The 20,181-nt window shown below is 47.3% G+C and overlaps 1 protein-coding gene across 1 annotated transcript in view; it reads right to left on the reverse strand.

Moving 5' to 3' along the window:
* The window catches only part of LOC126141540 (uncharacterized), a 115,188-nt gene extending 111,412 nt beyond the window's left edge, over positions 1-3,776 (reverse strand). Inside the window, exons 1-2 of the mRNA XM_049915253.1 lie at positions 3,772-3,776; positions 2,969-3,185 (exon numbers count right to left, since the gene is read on the reverse strand). Of these exons, the coding sequence (XP_049771210.1) occupies positions 2,969-3,185; positions 3,772-3,776 (222 nt within the window). The remainder of the gene's footprint in view (positions 1-2,968; positions 3,186-3,771) is intronic.
* Between the last annotated feature and the right edge of the window lie 16,405 nt (positions 3,777-20,181).

A 20,181-nucleotide genomic window follows, 5' to 3' on the forward strand; every position in this document is an offset into this window, starting at 1 on the left:
TTAATATTCCCACTCCAGTTCGACTAGATTCACATTCATAGTGCAGCAACACAGATTTGCTATGTCTGCCTACAGTAAACGAAGAAGTTATAACAGGTAAAAAACATTGATAGGGAAGAGGTAAACAATTTTGACGAAAAGGACATATTAACGCGAAGGCTGGAAGTGACCTTTCAGCAGAAACTGATGAAAAATGGTTGATGATAACATCAATGTACAAATAGCGTAAATAAGACCAAGGTCCTGAATGCAAAGACCAAGTTGAAGGTTGAAGTTCAGTTCAGGTGGTGGAGAATGTGAAAAGCTTCCGTTAGCTGGAGGGAAATCGAACATACGGGTTGCAGATCACCAAGAGCGTGACAGACAGCTCCCAAACGCCGCAGATACTACGCGATGCTGCAAAGACAACCTAGGAAAAAAAAAAAAAACCAGAACACATTGAACGATTAGATACAGGACCTCATATTCACAGGACATTAAATTTTAGACTAGTACGTTCTGCATTTGAACCGTGTCGGCTCGCAGTTTCGAGGCCAACATGGGTATCGCGGTGCAACACGACCTACCTGTAAAATGTGCCTGCGGCTCTCGTGGTCGCTGTAAACCGAAGGTAATGGACCAGTGTGAACTGAGCAAACGTGCAGGATGCCTCGTAAACCTATGCTCGAACGGTGCCGTCAAATAAATGTTTGAAAGTGGGCGCATTACTGGCATGGGAGAATGATTGGCATCCACCCGGGAAATTGCAGCTTGTGTGAGACGATGTGTTTCAGCAGTGCAGGAACAGGTGTGTGCAGAATGGCTGACTTAAGGCCGCAGAACATGACGAGATGGGTCAGCTCACACCATCCACCCCCTCCCCCCTCCAGAGAAGATCGACACCTCACCTGAATGGCACTCCAGGACAGAGACATTCGTCCTCCTCGGCTGTGGCCCAACAGCGGAACAGTGCAACACATCCTACACTATCAGGGGTGACTGCCCGTCGCCGTTCATTACGGCATGGGTTACGTGAGTAGTCCGCTTCTCCGCCTATCTTTGAGGAATGTGCAGAAACATGCTAGACGACGATTGTGTTTGGAACGACGCTACAGGGGGCAGGAATGGCATGAGATAGTGTTTTCAGACCAATCCGAGGTCTGTTTGTTTGAAGATGATGGCCGCATTGTGGTTCGCCACAGACAGGGGGAGCGGCATCACAGTGACTGCATTCACACAACACACACAGCGCCCTCTCGAGGCCTTATGGTGTTGGGTGCTACTGGGCACAGCCACAGATCACAGTTTGCGCGTGTCCAGGCCACTGTGGCCAGTGTGAACGTGGATGACATCCTGTGACCCGTAGCCACACCCTTGCTACACAGCACTTCAGACGACATTTTTCAAAAATGACATCCATGCCCGAGGCAGGATTCGAAACTGCGACCGTAGCGGTTGTGAGGTTCCACACTGTAGCGCCTAAAACCGCTCAGCCACTCCGACCGGCGCCATTTTTCAGCAAGACAATGCAAGACCACACGTTGCTGCACGAACAGGTGTCATCGTAGTCTCACAGGTTGTCAGCGTTTAACCCTGGCATGCCAGTTCACCAGACCAGTCGCCTGACACATGCCCAACTGAGGTGACTGAAATGCTAATCATATCAACGTCCTATATATAGTCGTTCAAGGTGTTCTCTCATTTCTAAACATGAGTGTATGTCTTCAATAAGAAGCACCGCGTGTATGCAACGGAGGGAACCACCTCGGACAAGAGAGCTTGTATCCGGCTGGAGAAAGAGAAACGAAAGATCTTGAAAGACATTTGGGGCACGAAAGAACACGGTGAAGCATGGATACACATACAAAAGCAGGAACTGTTTGAGAGCGTTGAACCAGTTTAAAGCATGATACGAAAGAGAAGGCTGACATTTGCCAGAGGCATCATGACAATGGGGAACAACACGTTGACAAAGAAGATGTGGAAGACAGCACTCTTAACACGGAACAACTGCGCGTAAGAAATCAGGGAGGACTGCAAAGCAATTGGAATAAGTGGAAAACTTCGTGCCTAACAGTGCAGGATTGGTCCAGCTGTAGGAATATAGGTGGACAGCTATCAGAATCAAAATTAATATCATGGAAGCAGAGAGAACTAGGAGGAGGGAGAGAACGAAAAAGTCTTGGCGTACTGAATCAGTCACCAGTGATTCTAAAGGGGCGAAACGACTAAATACGAGGCGCATTGAATAAGTAATGTCCGATTTGGCGCGAAATGGGAACTAGTGTGAAAATCCGATGTAACTCCGATCAGATGTGTTGGGAAGGTCTTTAGTGTGCCTGTCGATCGCTTCAAGTCGCTCTTTTCAGTTCAGAGCGCAAAGTGATCACGTAGAAATTCCTGGTGAGAGATTCGCATGAAGCTATGCAGCCCACGTGACATGAATGTCACGCATTTCTTTCTTCAAGACAATTCTCAGCCGCATTTTTCAGGGGCAATGAAGACGCTCCTGCAGCGTTTTCGTTGGGAAGTGTTTGATCACCCACAATACAGCCCTTAATTGGCTCTCTCTGATGTTCATCTCTGCTCACATGAACCGTTGGATACGAGGACAACATTTTGGCACAAACAACGATAGGCAGACCAGCGTAGAGAATTGGCGGAAAGCACAGGCAGCTGCTTTCTGTGACGAGGACAGTGGAAAGTTTGAACAATAGCGCGACAAATTTCTAAGTCTGAGAGGAGACTATTTAGAGAGGTACGTGGAAGGTGTGGCTAACAGTTGCGAATAAAAAATTTTCCAGTTTCACCGTGGTTTTCATTTCGCTACCGATCGGACATTTCTTTCCGAACGGCCCTCGTAACTAAATGGATACAAAGATCCGGTGGAAAGGGTAGCTTCCAGTAGCGTGGATTAAATGAACTATGCGGCCGGCAACTCTCTTTCTTCTCTCGGCTGTGGCGTGAGACCGCCGCGCTTCGCACAAACGAGGCTCGGCGGCTGCGCCTCCTTACCGTAGAGGTACTTCTCGAAGGCGCGGAAGGTGAAGGGTCCGTGGAAGCCCTCGAGGCCGACGACGAGGCCGGCGTGGCGGTAGTCGTCGACGAGCCTCTTGACGAGCGCCTGCTCGTTGGCGCGGCCAGCGCGGATCTGGAGCCTCTTGAGCTCCAGCAGCTGCTGGAAGATGCGCCGCTCCGTGTGGTACCTGCGGCAGCGTTAGTTGGCGACCCGGCTATACAGGCAGCGTCTCAGCAGCACCGCAGACTCTGTCTCAAAATAGCTGTATTCTCAAGTTTTCACTGTGCAGGGTGGTGAACCACATGGTCGGTCGCGAGCACATGCTCCGCAGAAATCTATCCGAAAGGGAGCAAGATTTTAAAATTGTCTATTTTGGTATAATCCGTTGGGCGAGTTTAAGAATGTGTCATGCCTCAAGAATAGTATGTGATAGAATGTACTTAAATTTCATTGTATAGTACAGTACTGATTGTTATCGACACGTCACATTTGTCAAAGGTAGATTGATTTGACACCTAAATGATAAGCACATTACATTAGAATATGCAAACTAGAAGTTTTTTAATTTTTAATGCGAAAATGGATGCTACCATTTTCATTTTACGATCTAAACGACATCTTCATATGATTAAATCCAGCGAGTTGCCAAATGAAGCCAGACAGTATTCACTACAGAAGTTTTTATTGATAAACCAGAAAAAAACCAGACTCATCGACAAAATGCTGCTGGATATCAACAAAAATAACCCTAAAAATGACACAAATTGATATACCTCATAGTGGAGAAACAGAAGACGAACAGCGGTAAGAAAATGTTTCGTTAAAGAGGTATGAAATGAATTCCCTGTTGTGTCTCTTGGTTGTTAATTTACCTCAAACGTGCGTTTTTGCTGACATTTTTGTTTACAGTTGGTAATGGAATTTTTTTTCTGATTCGCATTTGTTCTGTTTCAGTATAACTACCATCCCAACATACCATAACTGTGTATTCTGTGTCTGAAATGACGTACATGCACTACATCTACGACCTAGCAGATTAGAATGCGGATTCAGCACGTGAACTTTATGGCTGAAAGTAACTCCGGTAGGCAGTTACCTGTGCAGGAACGTTTGTACGACACCATCAGTGCTTGTGAGAGGTTGGCTCATTTGAGAAGGAAATTTCAGATGAAGACCACGCGAAGTAAGATTGCGTGAGGTTGAAGAATATGTTCTTCTTTCTGTGGATGGAGTTCGAGCAGCTAGTACAAGGAGAATATCGGAAGGGAAGGCCTCAGTGACATGTTCATGTGGAACAGTTAGTGTGGAAACATACGTACTGGTATCGACTTCAACAGGTGCAAGGATTAAGTGACGCGACGCATGTTAAGGCAGTGTGCTGAGTTTCTGCATTTCTTAGCATGTACCTGATTCACTGATGATGCTGGCTTTTAAGATCATGGGTGGGGATCTTCAATTATCATAGCAAGCGCGACTGGGCTTATGAAAACCTTCGCGAATTGCGACAAGACAGATATCAACAGAGGTTCAGCCTCAATGTGTGCTGTGGAATCGTTAATGATCATGTAACTGGCCTCTATGTCTTTCCTCAACTTCTTCTGGATAAACGAATCTGCTGTTTCTCACAGATGATTTGCTTCATTTAGCTGATTATGTGTCTCTAGAAGTCAGCCAACGAATGTGGTTTACGCACAATGGTACTCCACCTGCCAATACGTGGATAGTTTTCCAGTATGTAGATAATCAATTTCGAAAGAGACTACTCCAACCAAATTAGGGACACTGTTGCTCCTGGGGTATCGGCGAGGACCATTCGCAACCGTCTCCATGAAGCTGGGCTACGGTCCCGCACACCGTTAGGCCGTCTTCCGCTCACGCCCCAACATCGTGCAGCCCGCCTCCAGTAGTGTCGCGACAGGCGTGAATGGAGGGACGAATGGAGACTTGTCGTCTTCAGCGATGAGAGTCGATTCTGCCTTGGTGCCAATGATGGTCGTATGCGTGTTTGGCGCCGTGCAGATGAGCGCCACAATCAGGACTGCATACGACCGAGGCACACAGGGCCAACACCCGGCATCATGGTGTGGGGAGCGATCTCCTACACTGGCCGTACACCACTGGTGATCGTCGAGGGGACACTGAATAGTGCACGGTACATCCAAACCGTCATCGAACCCATCGTTCTACCATTCCTAGACCGGCAAGGGAACTTGCTGTTCCAACAGGACAATGCACGTCCGCATGTATCCCGTGCCACCCAACGTGCTCTAGAAGGTGTAAGTCAACTACCCTGGCCAGCAAGATCTCCGGATCTGTCCCCCATTGAGCATGTTTGGGACTGGATGAAGCGTCGTCTCACGCGGTCTGCACGTCCAGCACGAACGCTGGTCCAACTGAGGCGCCAGGTGGAAATGGCATGGCAAGCCGTTCCACAGGACTACATACACCCCCCAGGGGGTCCACAACTCTTTTGTGGATACGTGCGTAGCGAGCACGGGACCCCGAGCTAATGTGGCCTTCCTTCCTTTCCGGGCTGCATACCTTCCCATTCCGCATCCTTCCCCATCCCTATCTTCGCCCCTCCTCCCCTCACCTCTGGCTCTTTCCTTCTCTTTCTCCCCATCTGGGAGTATGGTTTGTGCCTACGTCCGGAGACGGACGCTCGTAAATGTACTGCATTTCTTGCCTTCCTTGCTTTTATGTCTTCTTCCTTCCTTTGTCCTTCTGTCTTTTTCCTTCCTTTGTCCTTCTCTTTTCCTTACCTCTTCTCTTTCTCTTTTCTCCGCTGCGGCGTTTGAGACTTCTCTTCCTTCCCTTCCCTTTCTTTTTCTTCCTCCCTGTGCGTGTCTGAAGGCCGACCCACGCCCTTCGTGCGTAGCCGGTGACGGGGTAACGCGTAATTCCCCGCCCCGGGTAGACAGGTAGGACACGTACGTACCCCCTGGTAACGGCCAGGCCCAGGGAGGGGTGATTACCCGAGCTGATACCTTCCGAAAATGCCGATTGGTCCCTCCGTCCGTTTGTCGGGAGGTGTGACCTGAGGTGTGAACAATCACCTAAGGCGGGAGTGCCCTCAGAGAGGGCCCCCACAAGGGAGGAGCGCGCCATCGGAGACGCCGGTAATCATGGGGGATTCTTCCGCAATGGTTTCCTCACCTTCCACTAAGTCTAGTCACAAACGTAAGCATACTGAGTCTCAGCCACAGACGATTCTTCCATCGTTGCCACAGTTCCTTGTTGTTTCTCGGTCTGATGAAGGTCACGACTTCTCCACGGTCAACCCTTTCATTATTCAGAAAGGAGTCGACGCAATAGCAGGTCCTGTAAAGTCTTGTTCCAGATTACGGAATGGCACCCTGTTGTTAGAAACACACAGTGCCCTCCAGTCACAAAAATTGCTGCGTACTTCTCTGCTCCACACCTTCCCTGTCCGGGTGGAACCGCACCGTACCTTGAATTCCTCGCGTGGAGTCGTTTATACACGCTCCCTCGATGGATTGTCTGACGAAGAAATTCAGCACTATCTGTCTGACCAGGGCGTAACGGCAGTTCATAGAGTAATGAAACGGGTTGACACGACCATCATTCCAACCCGTACTGTCTTCTTGACATTTGACACAGTTCAACTCCCATCGAAAATCAAAGCAGGCTATGAGATAATTTCCGTTCGCCCTTACGTCCCAAACCCTACGCGTTGCTATCGATGTCAGCGGTTCAATCACACCAGCCAGTCCTGTTCCAATCCAGCCAAATGTGTTACGTGTGGCACGGATGCTCATGAGGGTGCTTGTCCACCTCCATCCCCTCGCTGCATCAACTGTATGGGTGACCACGCTGCTTCCTCTCGAGATTGCCCCGTTTTTAAGGATGAGAAGCTCATCCAGGAAATAAGGGTGAAGGAAAAGGTGTCGACCTTTGCTGCTCGAAAATTATTCGCCAGTCGCAAGCCCACCGTGCCTCAGACAGGAAAATACAGCACTGTCCTTGCTTCTCCTCGGCCAACAAAGGAGGCGGCCACGCAGACTTGCGACCTCACCTTTAGTACCACGGTCGTCAGATCGGCCAGCGCAAAGATCGCTCGTTCAACCTCACCACTTTCGCCTGCCCACTCTATGGCTCACCCTTCGTCGGGTTCTGCTACATCTCGAGCCCAAAAGTCGGACGCCAAGTCTTCGAAAAAAGAGCATACTCGTGAAGAGTTTTTACGGACCGCAGCTTCACAACCATCGGTTCCTCCTTCCTCTAAACAACATTCTTCCAAGAAGGCTACAAAGAAACCCAGTTCCTCTCCTTCTCCGCCAAGGCGTGCCCCCTCTACAGCACCACCTGGCGGAAACCGCCCTCGGCCATCTTCTGTGTCGCCGAGGCGCACTGCTGGTGGCCGGTCAACCGGCCGATCGCTGGTGGCAGGGACTGCTCCTGACCAACTTATGGATCAGGATCTTCTGCCTTCGGCTGAATGCCATTCCATGCTGTCGGTTGCTAGCTCCGAGCAGTCTTTGAGTTGACAGCAACTTTGGTCACATTCCTCCATTCTCTTTTCACCCAATGTCCATTATCCACTGGAATATCCGCGGCATTCGAGCCAATCGGGATGAATTGTCGGTCCTCTTACGCTCCTGCTCGCCGGTCATCTTCTGTCTTCAGGAAACAAAGCTGCGTCCCCATTACCGCTTTGTTCTCCCTCATTTTCAGTCTGTCCGATATGATCTCCCCTCTGTTGAAGGCTCTCCAGCCCATGGCGGACTCATGATTCTTCTCCGTGATACTCTCCATTATCACCCAATCCCCTTAAACACTTCCTTCCAAGCTGTCGCCGTCCGTCTTTCACTTTCCGGATACACGTTCTCTCTTTGTACTGTATACATTCCATCATCCACACCAATGGCACGAGCTGATCTCCTTCATCTTCTTGGTCAGCTTCCACCCCCCTATTTGCTGGTTGGGGACTTCAATGCCCACCACCCGCTTTGGGGATCTCCACACCCTTGTCCACGTGGCTCCGTATTGCTAGACGTCTTCCACCAAGCGGATCTCGTTTGCCTCAACACTGGGGTCCCCACATTTTTGTCTGCCTCCACGACAACCTTATCTCATTTGGACCTTGCGGTCGGTACTGTTCCGCTAGCTCGGCGCTTCGAATGGTTCGCCCTTGATGATACACACTCGAGTGACCACTTTCCATGTGTCCTCAGACTGCAGCCTCAACTGCCATATATGCGCCCGCGACGCTGGAAGTTTGCCCAAGCCGATTGGACCCTTTTTTCGTCTCTCGCGACATTCGATGACCGTCGCTTTCCCAGCGTCGACGATGAGGTCACACACATTACCGACGTTATCCTTACAGCTGCGGAACGTTCAATACCACGCACCTCCGAATTGCCCCGGCGCCCCCCAGTTCCGTGGTGGAACGAGGCATGCCGTGACGCAATACGTGAGCGGCGACGTGCTCTTCGCATTTTCAGTCACCATCCTACTTTGGCCAACTGTATCCGCTATAAGCAGCTCCGTGCGCGATGCCGTCGCGTCATCCGCGATAGCAAGAAGGCAAGCTGGAAATTCTTTATTACCTCATTTAACACCTTCACTCCCTCCTCGGAAGTTTGGAGTCGGCTTCGACGGTTCTCAGGCGCGCCTAGTTTCTCCCCGGTTTCTGGGCTCACTGTCGCGCATGATACCTTAGTGGACCCCGTCGCAATTTCTAACTCGTTGGGTCAGCACTTTGCTGAGATTTCGAGCTCTTCAAATTACCCGCCAGCGTTTCTCCCGAAGAAACGTGCAGCGGAAGTGCGACCTCTTGCTTTCTCCTCCCAAAATCACGAAAGCTACAATACTGTTTTCTCCATGCGGGAACTCCAACATGCCCTCTCATCTTCTCGCTCCTCCGCCCCAGGACCGGATGGTATCCATGTCCAAATGTTGCTGCATTTATCCACCCATAGTCTGCGTTACCTCCTTCGCCTTTATAATCGAATTTGGACCGGCAGCACCTTTCCCAGACGGTGGCGGGAAGCTATTGTCGTTCCCGTTCCGAAACCTGGAAAGGACAAACATCTCCCCTCTAGCTATCGCCCCATTTCTCTCACGAGTAGTGTCTGTAAGGTTTTGGAGCGTATGGTGAATTACCGTTTAGCTTGGTGGCTGGAATCCCGCAGCCTTTTAACACCAGCCCAATGCGGATTTCGGAAGCATCGTTCTGCAGTTGACCATCTTGTCGCTCTCTCCACTTATATCATGAACAATTTTCTCCGGAAACGCCAAACGGTAGCAATATTTTTTGATCTGGAGAGAGCATACGATACCTGTTGGAGGACAGGCATCCTCCGCACACTGTTCTCTTGGGGCTTTCGAGGCCGGCTGCACCTTTTTCTTCGCGAATTTATGGCACAGCGCACTTTTCGGGTGCGGGTGAACACTACTCTCTCCCGTACTTTCTCCCAAGAAAACGGGGTACCCCAGGGATCCGTGCTGAGTGTTGTACTGTTTGCCATCGCCATAAATCCAATTATGGATTGTCTCCCTCCTGATGTCTCGGGCTCCCTCTTTGTGGACGATTTTGCGATCTACTACAGCTCTCAACGGACCAGCCTTCTTGAACGACGTCTTCAAGGATGTCTCGATCGCCTCCACTCGTGGAGCATCGAAACTGGCTTCCGTTTTTCACCCAGTAAGACCGTTTGTGTCAATTTTTGGCGACGTAAGGAGTTTCTTCCGCCCTCCTTACATCTAGGTCCTGTCACCCTTCCGTTTTCAGACGTCGCTAAATTCTTGGGTCTTATGTATGACAGAAAACTATGCTGGTCCTCCCACGTTTCCTATCTTTCGGCTCGCTGTCTGCGATCACTTAACACCCTCCGTGTCCTGAATGGTACCTCCTGGGGAGCGGACCGAGTGGTCCTTCTCCGCCTCTATCGCGCCTTAGTGCGCTCGAAATTGGATTATGGAAGCATAGTCTACTCCTCTGCTCGGCCGTCTATTCTTCGGCGTCTCGACTCTATCCACCACCGTGGATTACGTTTAGTGTCTGGCGCTTTCTACACTAGCCCTGTGGAAAGCCTTTATGCTGAGACTGCTGAACCTCCGCTGTCCAATCGGCGAGCAGTCCTCCTGAGTCGTTATGCTAGCCGTCTGTCTTCCATGCCTGCTAATCCAGCCCACGACCTTTTTTTTCGACGCCTCCTTTGATGTAGGGTATGCAGGCCGCCCCTCCTCCCTACTACCACAGGGAGTCCGCTTCCGTCAACTGCTCCATTCTCTTTCCTTCCGCTTTCCTAAAACCTTCTTGACAACTTGGGGTACAGCTCCGCCTTGGCTCCGTCCCCGGATCTGCCTGCTCCGTGACCTTTGTCAATTTCCCAAGGATGGTACCCCTACACTTGTTTATCGTCGGGCATTTGCTGCTCTATGTGCAGAAATGACGGACGCCACATTTATTTACACCGACGGCTCGAAAACATCGTTAGGTGTAGGGAGTGCCTATATTGTTGGCGACACCCCAAATCGCTTTCGGCTTCCCGACCAGTGTTCGGTTTATACTGCGGAGCTTTACGCTGTTCTCCAGGCTGTCCACTACATCCGCCGCCATCAGCGGATACAGTACGTTATCTGCTCAGATTCTCTCAGCTCTCTCCTCAGTCTCAAAGCTCTTTGCCCTGTGCACCCTCTGGTCCACCGGATTCAGGACTGTCTGCGCTTGCTTCACCTGAGGGGCGTCTCGGTGGCGTTCCTCTGGCTCCCGGGACACGCTGGTATCTGTGGGAATGAGGCGGCCGATATAGCGGCCAAGGCCGCAGTCTCTCTTCCTCGGCCAGCTATTCAGTCGCTTCCCTTCACCGATCTTCGGAACGATTTATGTCGCCATGTTGCTCAATTATGGCATGCCCATTGGTCGGCACTTCCCTGTAATAAATTGCGGGAAGTGAAAGCCCTTCCTTGCGCTTGGACCTCTTCCTCCCGAACGCGTCGTCGGGAGGAGGTAATTTTAGCTAGACTCCGGATAGGGCATTGTCGTTTTAGCCATCGACATCTTTTAAGCGGCGATCCTCCCCCACTCTGTCCCCACTGCTCTCAGCTGTGGACGGTAAGACACCTTTTAATTGAATGCCCCTATTTTAATCCGTTACGCTCCCGTCTACAGCTATCGCCTGATCTATCGTCGATTTTAGCAGATGACACGCGCTCCGCCGACCGCGTTCTACAGTTTATTAGTGACAGTGCAATGACGTCAGTCATTTGAAGCTTTTTTTGGGGACAATCACCCCCTTTCTGTAGTGGATTTTTAAGCAGTCTTCTATTTTTAGTTTCTCCAATTTTCTGACTTTGTTCCCATTGCTGCTGGTTTTAAATTTCGGTTTTTTACTGTCTTAAGTCACGGGCTGGGCGCTAATGACCATAGCAGTTTTGCGCCCTAAAACCACAAATAAAAAAAAAAAAAGACTACATACAGCATCTCTACGATCGTCTCCATGGGAGAATAGCAGCCTGCATTGCTGCGAAAGGTGGATATACACTGTACTAGTGCCGACATTGTGCATGCTGTTGCCTGTGTCTATGTGCCTGTGGTTCTGTCAGTGTGATCATGTGATGTATCTGACCCCAGGAATGTGTCAATAAAGTTTCCCCTTCCTGGGACAATGAATTCACGGTGTTCTTATTTCAATTTCCAGGAGTGTATTTTGAGAAAAGAGCAGAAGCTGTTAGAACATGGAAAGTTTATTTATAAAGCCTGTACTAATAGCAGTCTGGAAGTTGAATTAACAGTGGGGAAGTGTTATATAACAGTGATAAAATTGAAGACAGTATTAGGGAAAGGGAAGGGCTAAGTGAGTGAACATGATATGAGTAATGTGATACTGCGAGAATAATTTGTCACAGGATTGAAAGACATAAGTCGATACAAGGTTCTCCTAGTGGACATGATTCCCTCACAGTTATTAAGATATTTAGGAGGCCGGACATTGATAAAAGTATTTCACATGATATGCAAGGCACATGAAAACACCGTCACATCTGAAGCAGAACATTACAATTCCTATACGAGTACTAAGGAGCTGCTGGAAGGTGAGACTACTACCGGAACATCAGTTTAATAAGTCACGGTTGCAAAATGCGGGGACCAGTTAGTTACAGAAGAACGGAGGCCAGGAGAACCAAACCTCGTGGAGGACCAGTATACATTTCGAGGAAATGTGCGAACTTGTGAGGCAAAATTGACCCTACGACTTTTCTTACAAGGGAAAATCACCAACTTGACCTCATATTTTAAGGAGAAGAAAGTACCCTTCGAAGATATCAGCCAGGTCACTCGAACCCGAGGGAAAATTTGTATCATAATTTTGATTCAAGATAGCGAAACTAAAGCTGTAGTTTTAAATTTCACGTTCAAGGAATCATTCGCACAGGAGAATCGTACAGACATCGAACATCGAACTTGACCATCGGACGGACTCCAATATAGACGACATAGTAATAAGCATACCCGCCGTAGAGAAACAACTAAAAGATTTGAAAGCAGGTAAATCATCAGATCCGCATGGAATTCCAGTTAGATTTTACGAAGAGTACTCTGTAGCACTGGCCCCTTACCTAAGTTGCATTTATCGTGAATCTCTCGGTCAGCACAAAGTCCCAAACGAGTGCAAAACAGCGCAGGTGCCTCCAGTGTATAAGAAAGGTAAGAGAACGTATCCGCAAAATTACACACCAATATCCCTAACTTCTATTTGCTGTAAAATCCTTGAATATTCAGAGTTCCACTATAAAAAGCTTTCTTGGGACTGAGAAGCTTATGCCCACAAATGAGCATGGTTTTAGAAAGCATCGCTAGTGCCAAACTCAGTTTGCCCTTTTCTCACACGATATACTGTGAACTATTTTGATAAAGGGGAACAGGCAGACTCCATATTTCTATACTTCCAGAAAGAATTTGGCATAGTCCCCCACAGGAGGCTGTTAGCGAATGTACGAGCATAAAGAATAACGTCACAGATACGTGAGCTGTTCTGAGACTGTCTCTGATGAACACTCACCGTCGAGGACAGCACACTGGGTTCCATTATTTAAACAAAGTGCCCCAGGGAAGTGTGATGGGCTGATTCGGCGGACAGAGCGGGTAGCAATCTGCGGTTGTTTGCCGACGATGCCGTGCTGTGCCGTAAGGTGTCCAAGTTGAGTGACTGGAGGAAGATACGAGACGACTACGACAAGATCTCCAGTTGGCGTGATAAATGGCAGCTAGTCCTAAATGTGGAAAAATGTGAGTCAATGCGGATAAGTAGGAAGATCAAATCTGTTATATTCGGATACAGTACTACTAGTTTACGGCCTGATACGGTCGCGTCCTTTAAAAATCCGGGTGTAACGTTGCAGAGCGATATGACATGGAACGAGCACGTGATAAGTGTGGTAGGGAAGGCAAATTGTCGATTTCGGCTTACTGGGAGAATTTTAGGAAAGAGTGGCTGACCTGTAAAGGGAACGGCATATAGGACGCCGGTGCGACCTATTCTAGACAACTGCTCGTGTGCCTCGAATCCGTACCGAGTCGCAATGAAGCAAAGGCATCGAAGCAGTTCAGAGGCGGGCTGCTAGATTTGCTACCAGTAGGTTAGAACAACATGTAACTTTTACGGAGATGCTTCCGGAACTGAAATGGGAATCCCCGGAGGGAAGGCGACGTTATTTTCGAGAAACACTACTGGGAAACTTTAGAGAATCGGCGTCTGAAGCTGACTGCCGAACGCTACTCTTGCCGCCAACAAACATTGCGCGTAACGACCACGAAGATAAGACACGAGTATTTAGGGCTCACACGGAGGCATATACACTGAAGCACCAAAGAAACTGGTATAGGCATGCGTATTCAAATACAGAGATATGAAAACAGGCAGAATACGGCACTGCGGTCGGCAATGTGTCTGAAATAGTTGTTAGATCGAGTACTGCTGCTACAATGGCAGGTTATCAAGAATTAAGTGAATTTCAACGTGGTGCTATAGTCGGTGCACGAGCGATGGGGCATAGCATCTCCGAGGTAGCGATGAAGTGGGGATTTCTCCGTAAAACCAATTCACGGGTGTACCGTGAATATCAGGAATTCGGTTAAACATCTAATCTCCGACACCGTTGCGGCCGGAGAAAGATTCTGCGAGAACGGAACCAAGGACTATTGAAGAGAATCGTTCAACGTGACAGAAGTGCAACCCTTCCGGAAACTGCTGCAGATTTCAATGCTGGGCCATCAACAAGTGTCAGCGTGCCAACCATTCATCGAATCATAATCGATATGGGCTTTCGGAGCCGAAGGCCCACTCGTGTATCCGTGATGACTGAACGACACAAAGCTTTACACCTCGCCTGGGCCCGTCAACACCGACATAGGACTGTTGATGACAGGAAACACGTTGCCTGGTCGGACGAGTCACGTTACAAATTGTATCGGGCGTATGGACGTGTACGGGCTTGGAGACAACCTCACGAAACCATGGGCCCTGCATATCAGCAGGGGACTGTTCAAGTTGGTGGAGGCTCTGTAATGGTGTGGGACATGTGCAGTTGGAGTGATATGGGATCAATGATACGTGTAGATATGACTCTGACAGGTAACACGTATGTAAGCAACCTGTATGATCACATGCATTCATTCACGTTCTTTGTGCATTCCGACGGACTTGGAAAATCCCAGAAAGACAATGCGACATCCCACACGTCCAGAATTGCTACAAAGTGGCTCCAGGAGCATTCTTTTGACTTTAAACACTTCCGATGGCCACCAGACTCCCCAGACATGAACATTATTGAGCATATCGGGGATGCCTTGCAACGTTCTGTTCAGAAGAGATCTCCACTCCCTCGTATTTTTACGAATTTATGGACAGCCCTGCAGGATTCACGGTGTCAGTTCCCTCCAGCACTACTTCAGACATTAGTGGAGTCCATGCCACGTCTTGTTGCGGCACTTCTGTGTGCTCGCGAGGGCCCTGCACGATATTAGACAGGTGTAACAGTTTCTTCGGCTCTTCCTCGCTCCTTTTGCGTGTGGCCCAGGAAAGGAAGTGACATGTAGTGGTACAGCATACCCTGCGCCACGCACCGTACGGTGGCTTACGGAGTGTCTATGTAGATGTAGATGTAGACTGTAAGCAGTCATGAACTTCTGGAAGTACAGCTTCTAAACCTCCGCGCTTTCAATTTTTTTGTCATTCGTTGCCGCCCCACTGCTGTTGCTTTGGCTGTGTCAGAGAGCTCGATTTGTATTCTGTAGCTGGTGCCACATATGTCTTTGTTTCGAACATTTTTATGTTGCGATTCACACAAATGCAGTGTAATTTAATGAGACGACTGAGTGTATCATTAAGGAAGTAGTGTAGCGCTGTTTAATAATTGACATCGCTGTGGTACGTTATTGTCTTTGGATTTTGAAGCTAGCACTGCAAAAGTGAAGTATGTAGCAGATGCGCTATTCTTCAACCGCTCCAGTTTATTCATTTGCTTTGGGGTGTATATGTAACTGCAGCATTTCAGGACTAGAATACTGTTAATATTGAATGTGCATGAGGGTGACATTTTATGAACTCGTATTATTTGCTATATTTCGGGCAGAGTGATATACGGTCTAAGGCGCTGCAGTCATGGACTGTGCGGCTGGTCCCGACGGATGTTCGAGTCCTCCCTCGAGCATGGGTGTGTGTGTTTGTCCTTAGGATAACTTAGATTAAGTAGTGTGTAAGCTTAGGGACTGATGACCTTAGCAGTTAAGTCCCATAAGATTTCACATCCATTTGAACAAGAGTGATATTTGTTGTGGAACAAGATTTTAAAACACGCTGGGCAGTTGACTCCAGCTCCCTCCCCCACGTCCCTCGTCTTCAGCATCATGCGAATACGAATGCTCCGGTTGTCACCACGACGTACCGCACATCGCGGCCGGGCGTTAGGCGGCTGCAGTGGGGCGGAACGAGTGACAAACTACCTGTGCGCGTGAAAGTTTCGAACCCATTCTTTCGGAAGGTCGTAACTGCGCACTCTAATTACGCCCTAAATATTCACGCGGTGTCGATTGCTGGGGTCGATATAATGCAAGTGTGCCTTTTTGTCATTAAAATATGACGTCAAGTTGGTGACATTTCCTCATTAGACGACTTAGAAGATGTGTTGAGCGGAAAGGATGACAGTATCATGAAAAAAAGTTATAAGACGAATATCAAGAAATGTAAAACAAAGTACCGTAGCAAGTAAGGAGAGCTCGCCCTATTTGCCCAAGAAATTCACAGTGCCGTAGACACTGGCGAGCAGATTGATGCCGTATTCCTGGACTTCAGGAAGGCATTTGATACGGTTCCGCACTTACGTTTAGTGAAAAAAATACGAGCTTACGGAATATCGGACCAGGTTTGTGATTGGATTCAGGATTTCCTAGAAGAAAGAACACAACATGTCATTCTTAACGGTTCAAAATCTGCAGATGTAGAGGTAATTTCGGGAGTACCGCAAGGAAGCGTGATAGGACCTTTATTGTTTACAATATACATAAATGACTTAGTTGACAACATCGGTAGCTCCGTGAGGCTATTTGCAGATGACACGGTTGTCTACAAGATAGTAGCAACATCAGAAGACTCGTACGTACTCCAGGAAGACCTGCAGAGGATTAATGCATGGTGCGACAGCTGGCAGCTTTCCCTAAACGTAGATAAATGTAATGTAATGCGCATACATAGGGGCAGAAATCCATTCCAGTACGATTATGCCATAGGTGGTAAATCATTGGAAGCGGTAACGACCGTAAAATACTTAGGAGTTACTATCCGGAGCGATCTGAAGTGGAATGATCACATAAAACAAATAGTGGGAAAAGCAGGCGCCAGGTTGAGATTCATAGGAAGAATTCTAAGAAAATGTGACTCATCGACGAAAGAAGTAGCTTACAAAACGCTTGTTCGTCCGATTCTTGAGTATTGCTCATCAGTATGGGACCCTTACCAGGTTGGATTGATAGAAGAGATAGACATGATACAGCGAAAAGCAGCGCGATTCGTCATGGGGACATTTAGTCAGCGCGAGAGCGTTACGGAGATGCTGAACAAGCTCCAGTGGCGGACACTTCAAGAAAGGCGTTACGCAATACGGAGAGGTTTATTACCGAAATTACGAGAGAGCACATTCCGGGAAGAGATGGGCAACATATTACTACCGCCCACATATATCTCGCGTAATGATCACAACGAAAAGATCCGAGAAATTAGAGCAAATACGGAGACTTACAAGCAGTCGTTCTTCCCACGCACAATTCGTGAATGGAACAGGGAAGGGGGGATCAGATAGTGGTACAATAAGTACCCTCCGCCACACACCGTAAGGTGGCTCGCGGAGTATAGATGTAGATATAAAATGCGGACTTGTAATAGAAAGAGAAGCTTTTCTTAAAATTAAACTTAAACTTTGGGAAGTATCTTTTGAAAGTATTTGTCGGGACTGTAGCCATGTTTGCGAGTAAACATGAACGACAAACAGTGCAGGCGTGAAGTGAATAGAAGCTTTTGAAATGCAGTGTTGCAAAAGAATGAGGGATATGTCAGATCACCAATCTAATGGGCGAGAAGATAGCTTTAAAGCCGTACTTGATTAAAAGAATGGATAGGTGGGCATGCAGCAAGTAAAGGGTTCGACACTGGGTCGAGGCATATTTGACTTTATTTGCCAATTTCATTCTACCATATAATACTGTAGTATAGAGCGTTTCTTAAGCCACATGCATCCGAACTTTACATAGCAGACGTTTGGAAATTATTTTCAAAGCATGTTGCTAGTCCTATTGGTGACATAAGGCCTTAACGAAATGTAATGCACCTGAACGTGGCAAGAATAATAGTTGGTACCAATCGATGGGATCATAGTGGTAGGGTACACAGAAAACAGGCTCGGAATCTAGTAGATGCAGTGGTGTGAAACAATTGTGAAACAATTCGCGAACAGGACGTGCAAGAGGCTTACCAATGGAAACGGTTGTACATCCTACGTCTGTGTTCGTATTATGTAAGTGCAAATGTTTTGCAGAAGACCCACTATAATAGTTGTATGACGATCAACACGACAGACACCGTACCACGGAGACTACATTTAGCAAATAAAAACAAATACGCCTCGACTCAGAATCGAACCCTTGACCTCCTGCACGTTAACCCAAAATGCTAGCCACTGCACCACCTGCACAGAACTGCTAACGTCCGCTGTGAGGATAGTTAGTCCACGTGTGATCACCGCGTTGTCAGATTGCCAAGTCTGGTTACTGCCGATAATACGTGCAGGACGAAAACAGACAGCGCACATTAGTACAACTGATTCACCTCGATGGGCAATGAATCCAACCACTTTCAGAGACGGATTTACAATTACGTTTGGCCTCCTGAGTGAATCACAAAGTAATGAGTATGGGTACATGGAAATGCTGGTCTCCGGGAGGCGTACAGAAATACTTCGCGCAGGCGCCATAAATACTGTGTTCCGCTGGCGCAGTGGTGTGCGTAACTGTGTAATAAGCAGTGGATCGTGTCTTCGAATCTCAGTGTGGCACACATTTTCACGCGTCACCACTGAGTCACATAAAGTCCCGATGCGGCTGACATCAACAGTTCCTTTCCTTTCAATCCCCTGCACCTTCAGTTTACATTATATCTCATTGTGTTTCCCTAAAGACAAGAATGCTGGATTATGTAGTATATAGTCACTCCCTGTTGTCTTATGTAATTATATTCCAGAGAAGTGTACCTGAAGTAAATATGCGGCCAGTAAAAATATGTTGTCTGAAATACGCAACTGTATATGTTGAGAAACCTCTTAATGAGATGGAAATCCTTACAATTATTTCCCAATACATTTACTCATTAATTGTTTTCGCACCTGAGGTATATCGGTTTCAGCTCTACTGTGATCTAAACAATTATAATAAACGATAAAAGAATAATTTTCATGTAGACTTTGCCTCCTTGTCTAGAATTCAGGTAGGAGTTAGGTACTCTGGTCCAAAAATATCCAACAAGCTCCCGTCTAACATAAAGGAGGGAAACAGGAAATCCCACTTGGTTTATAAGACTAGTAAAAACATACCTCGTGAGTTACTGTTTCTACAAATCACCAGTTATGCAGATTCATAGATTGAAACTTTCTCTGAATTATATGGGAAGTAGCAGTGTTTGTTGTAAAGCAACATGACAAGTATTGGTGTCTGTAAATAGGACTCACTGTACAGATGTAGATGACTTTTCATAGCAATGTAATGCACATATTTAGGAATCAATAGTAGGTAAACAGAAACTGTTCAGTATTACTGAGGAGGCTGCAGCTTTTTCAAACTAGCACTTCTTTTTTCCTAATTTAGTTGATTAAATGTAGCTAGTACAACCACGGATACCATTAAGCACTGCAGTGATAGTTTATTACCGCTAATACAGTATACAGTGTACAGATTATGTTACTACGATTTGTCTGTTTTTGTTAATGAATACCTTGACTCATTTCTGAGTATTTAGCCCTTTGATACCCCAGCGTTAAACTTGGAACTGATATTTCGAATGAGTGTTTCTTTACAACAATAATATTCATAGCATGGTATATTAATGGTAATAAATTTTTATTTCATTTTCACAAAAATTTAAGATCTACACAATTGTGTCAGTCTTACAGCGATAATCGTGAAAGTAAATATTTTTTTGTCACAAACAGAATAGATATTAAGTTTTACACATCTTGTTCATGTCCTCTTCTATCAATTAAATTGCTTACGGCAATGAGCGGAGTGCATATCATCAACAGTAAGCCAGTGCTCGTACTGTGTAGCTTCTTACGATCACACGGTGTATTTATTGGTTTGAATAGATTGTTCGGTGGGTCTTCATCAGAAACACTTAATCACTTTCACAGCACAAGATGAAGTCAGCTGTCGGAAGACCGCTGAAGTCGTCAACTTTGGATTCATCTAATACTAAAATTTCCTCATTACTAGCGCTAAAAATAAAAATGAAACCAAGGCACTTTGACAATAAAAATAAATAAATATGACAACTTATTCCGTAATCTGCTGCGAACCGAGTAGTTTGAGTGGTTTCACTTAATACGAGAGCGCCAGCTGTTACTTCTGTCGGTTACTTCGGTTATATGAAAGTTTTCACTCAGTCTCTGGGTTTCAA

The sequence above is a fragment of the Schistocerca cancellata genome, unplaced genomic scaffold (genome assembly GCF_023864275.1).
Source record: "Schistocerca cancellata isolate TAMUIC-IGC-003103 unplaced genomic scaffold, iqSchCanc2.1 HiC_scaffold_718, whole genome shotgun sequence".
Taxonomy (NCBI): Eukaryota; Metazoa; Arthropoda; class Insecta; order Orthoptera; family Acrididae; genus Schistocerca; species Schistocerca cancellata.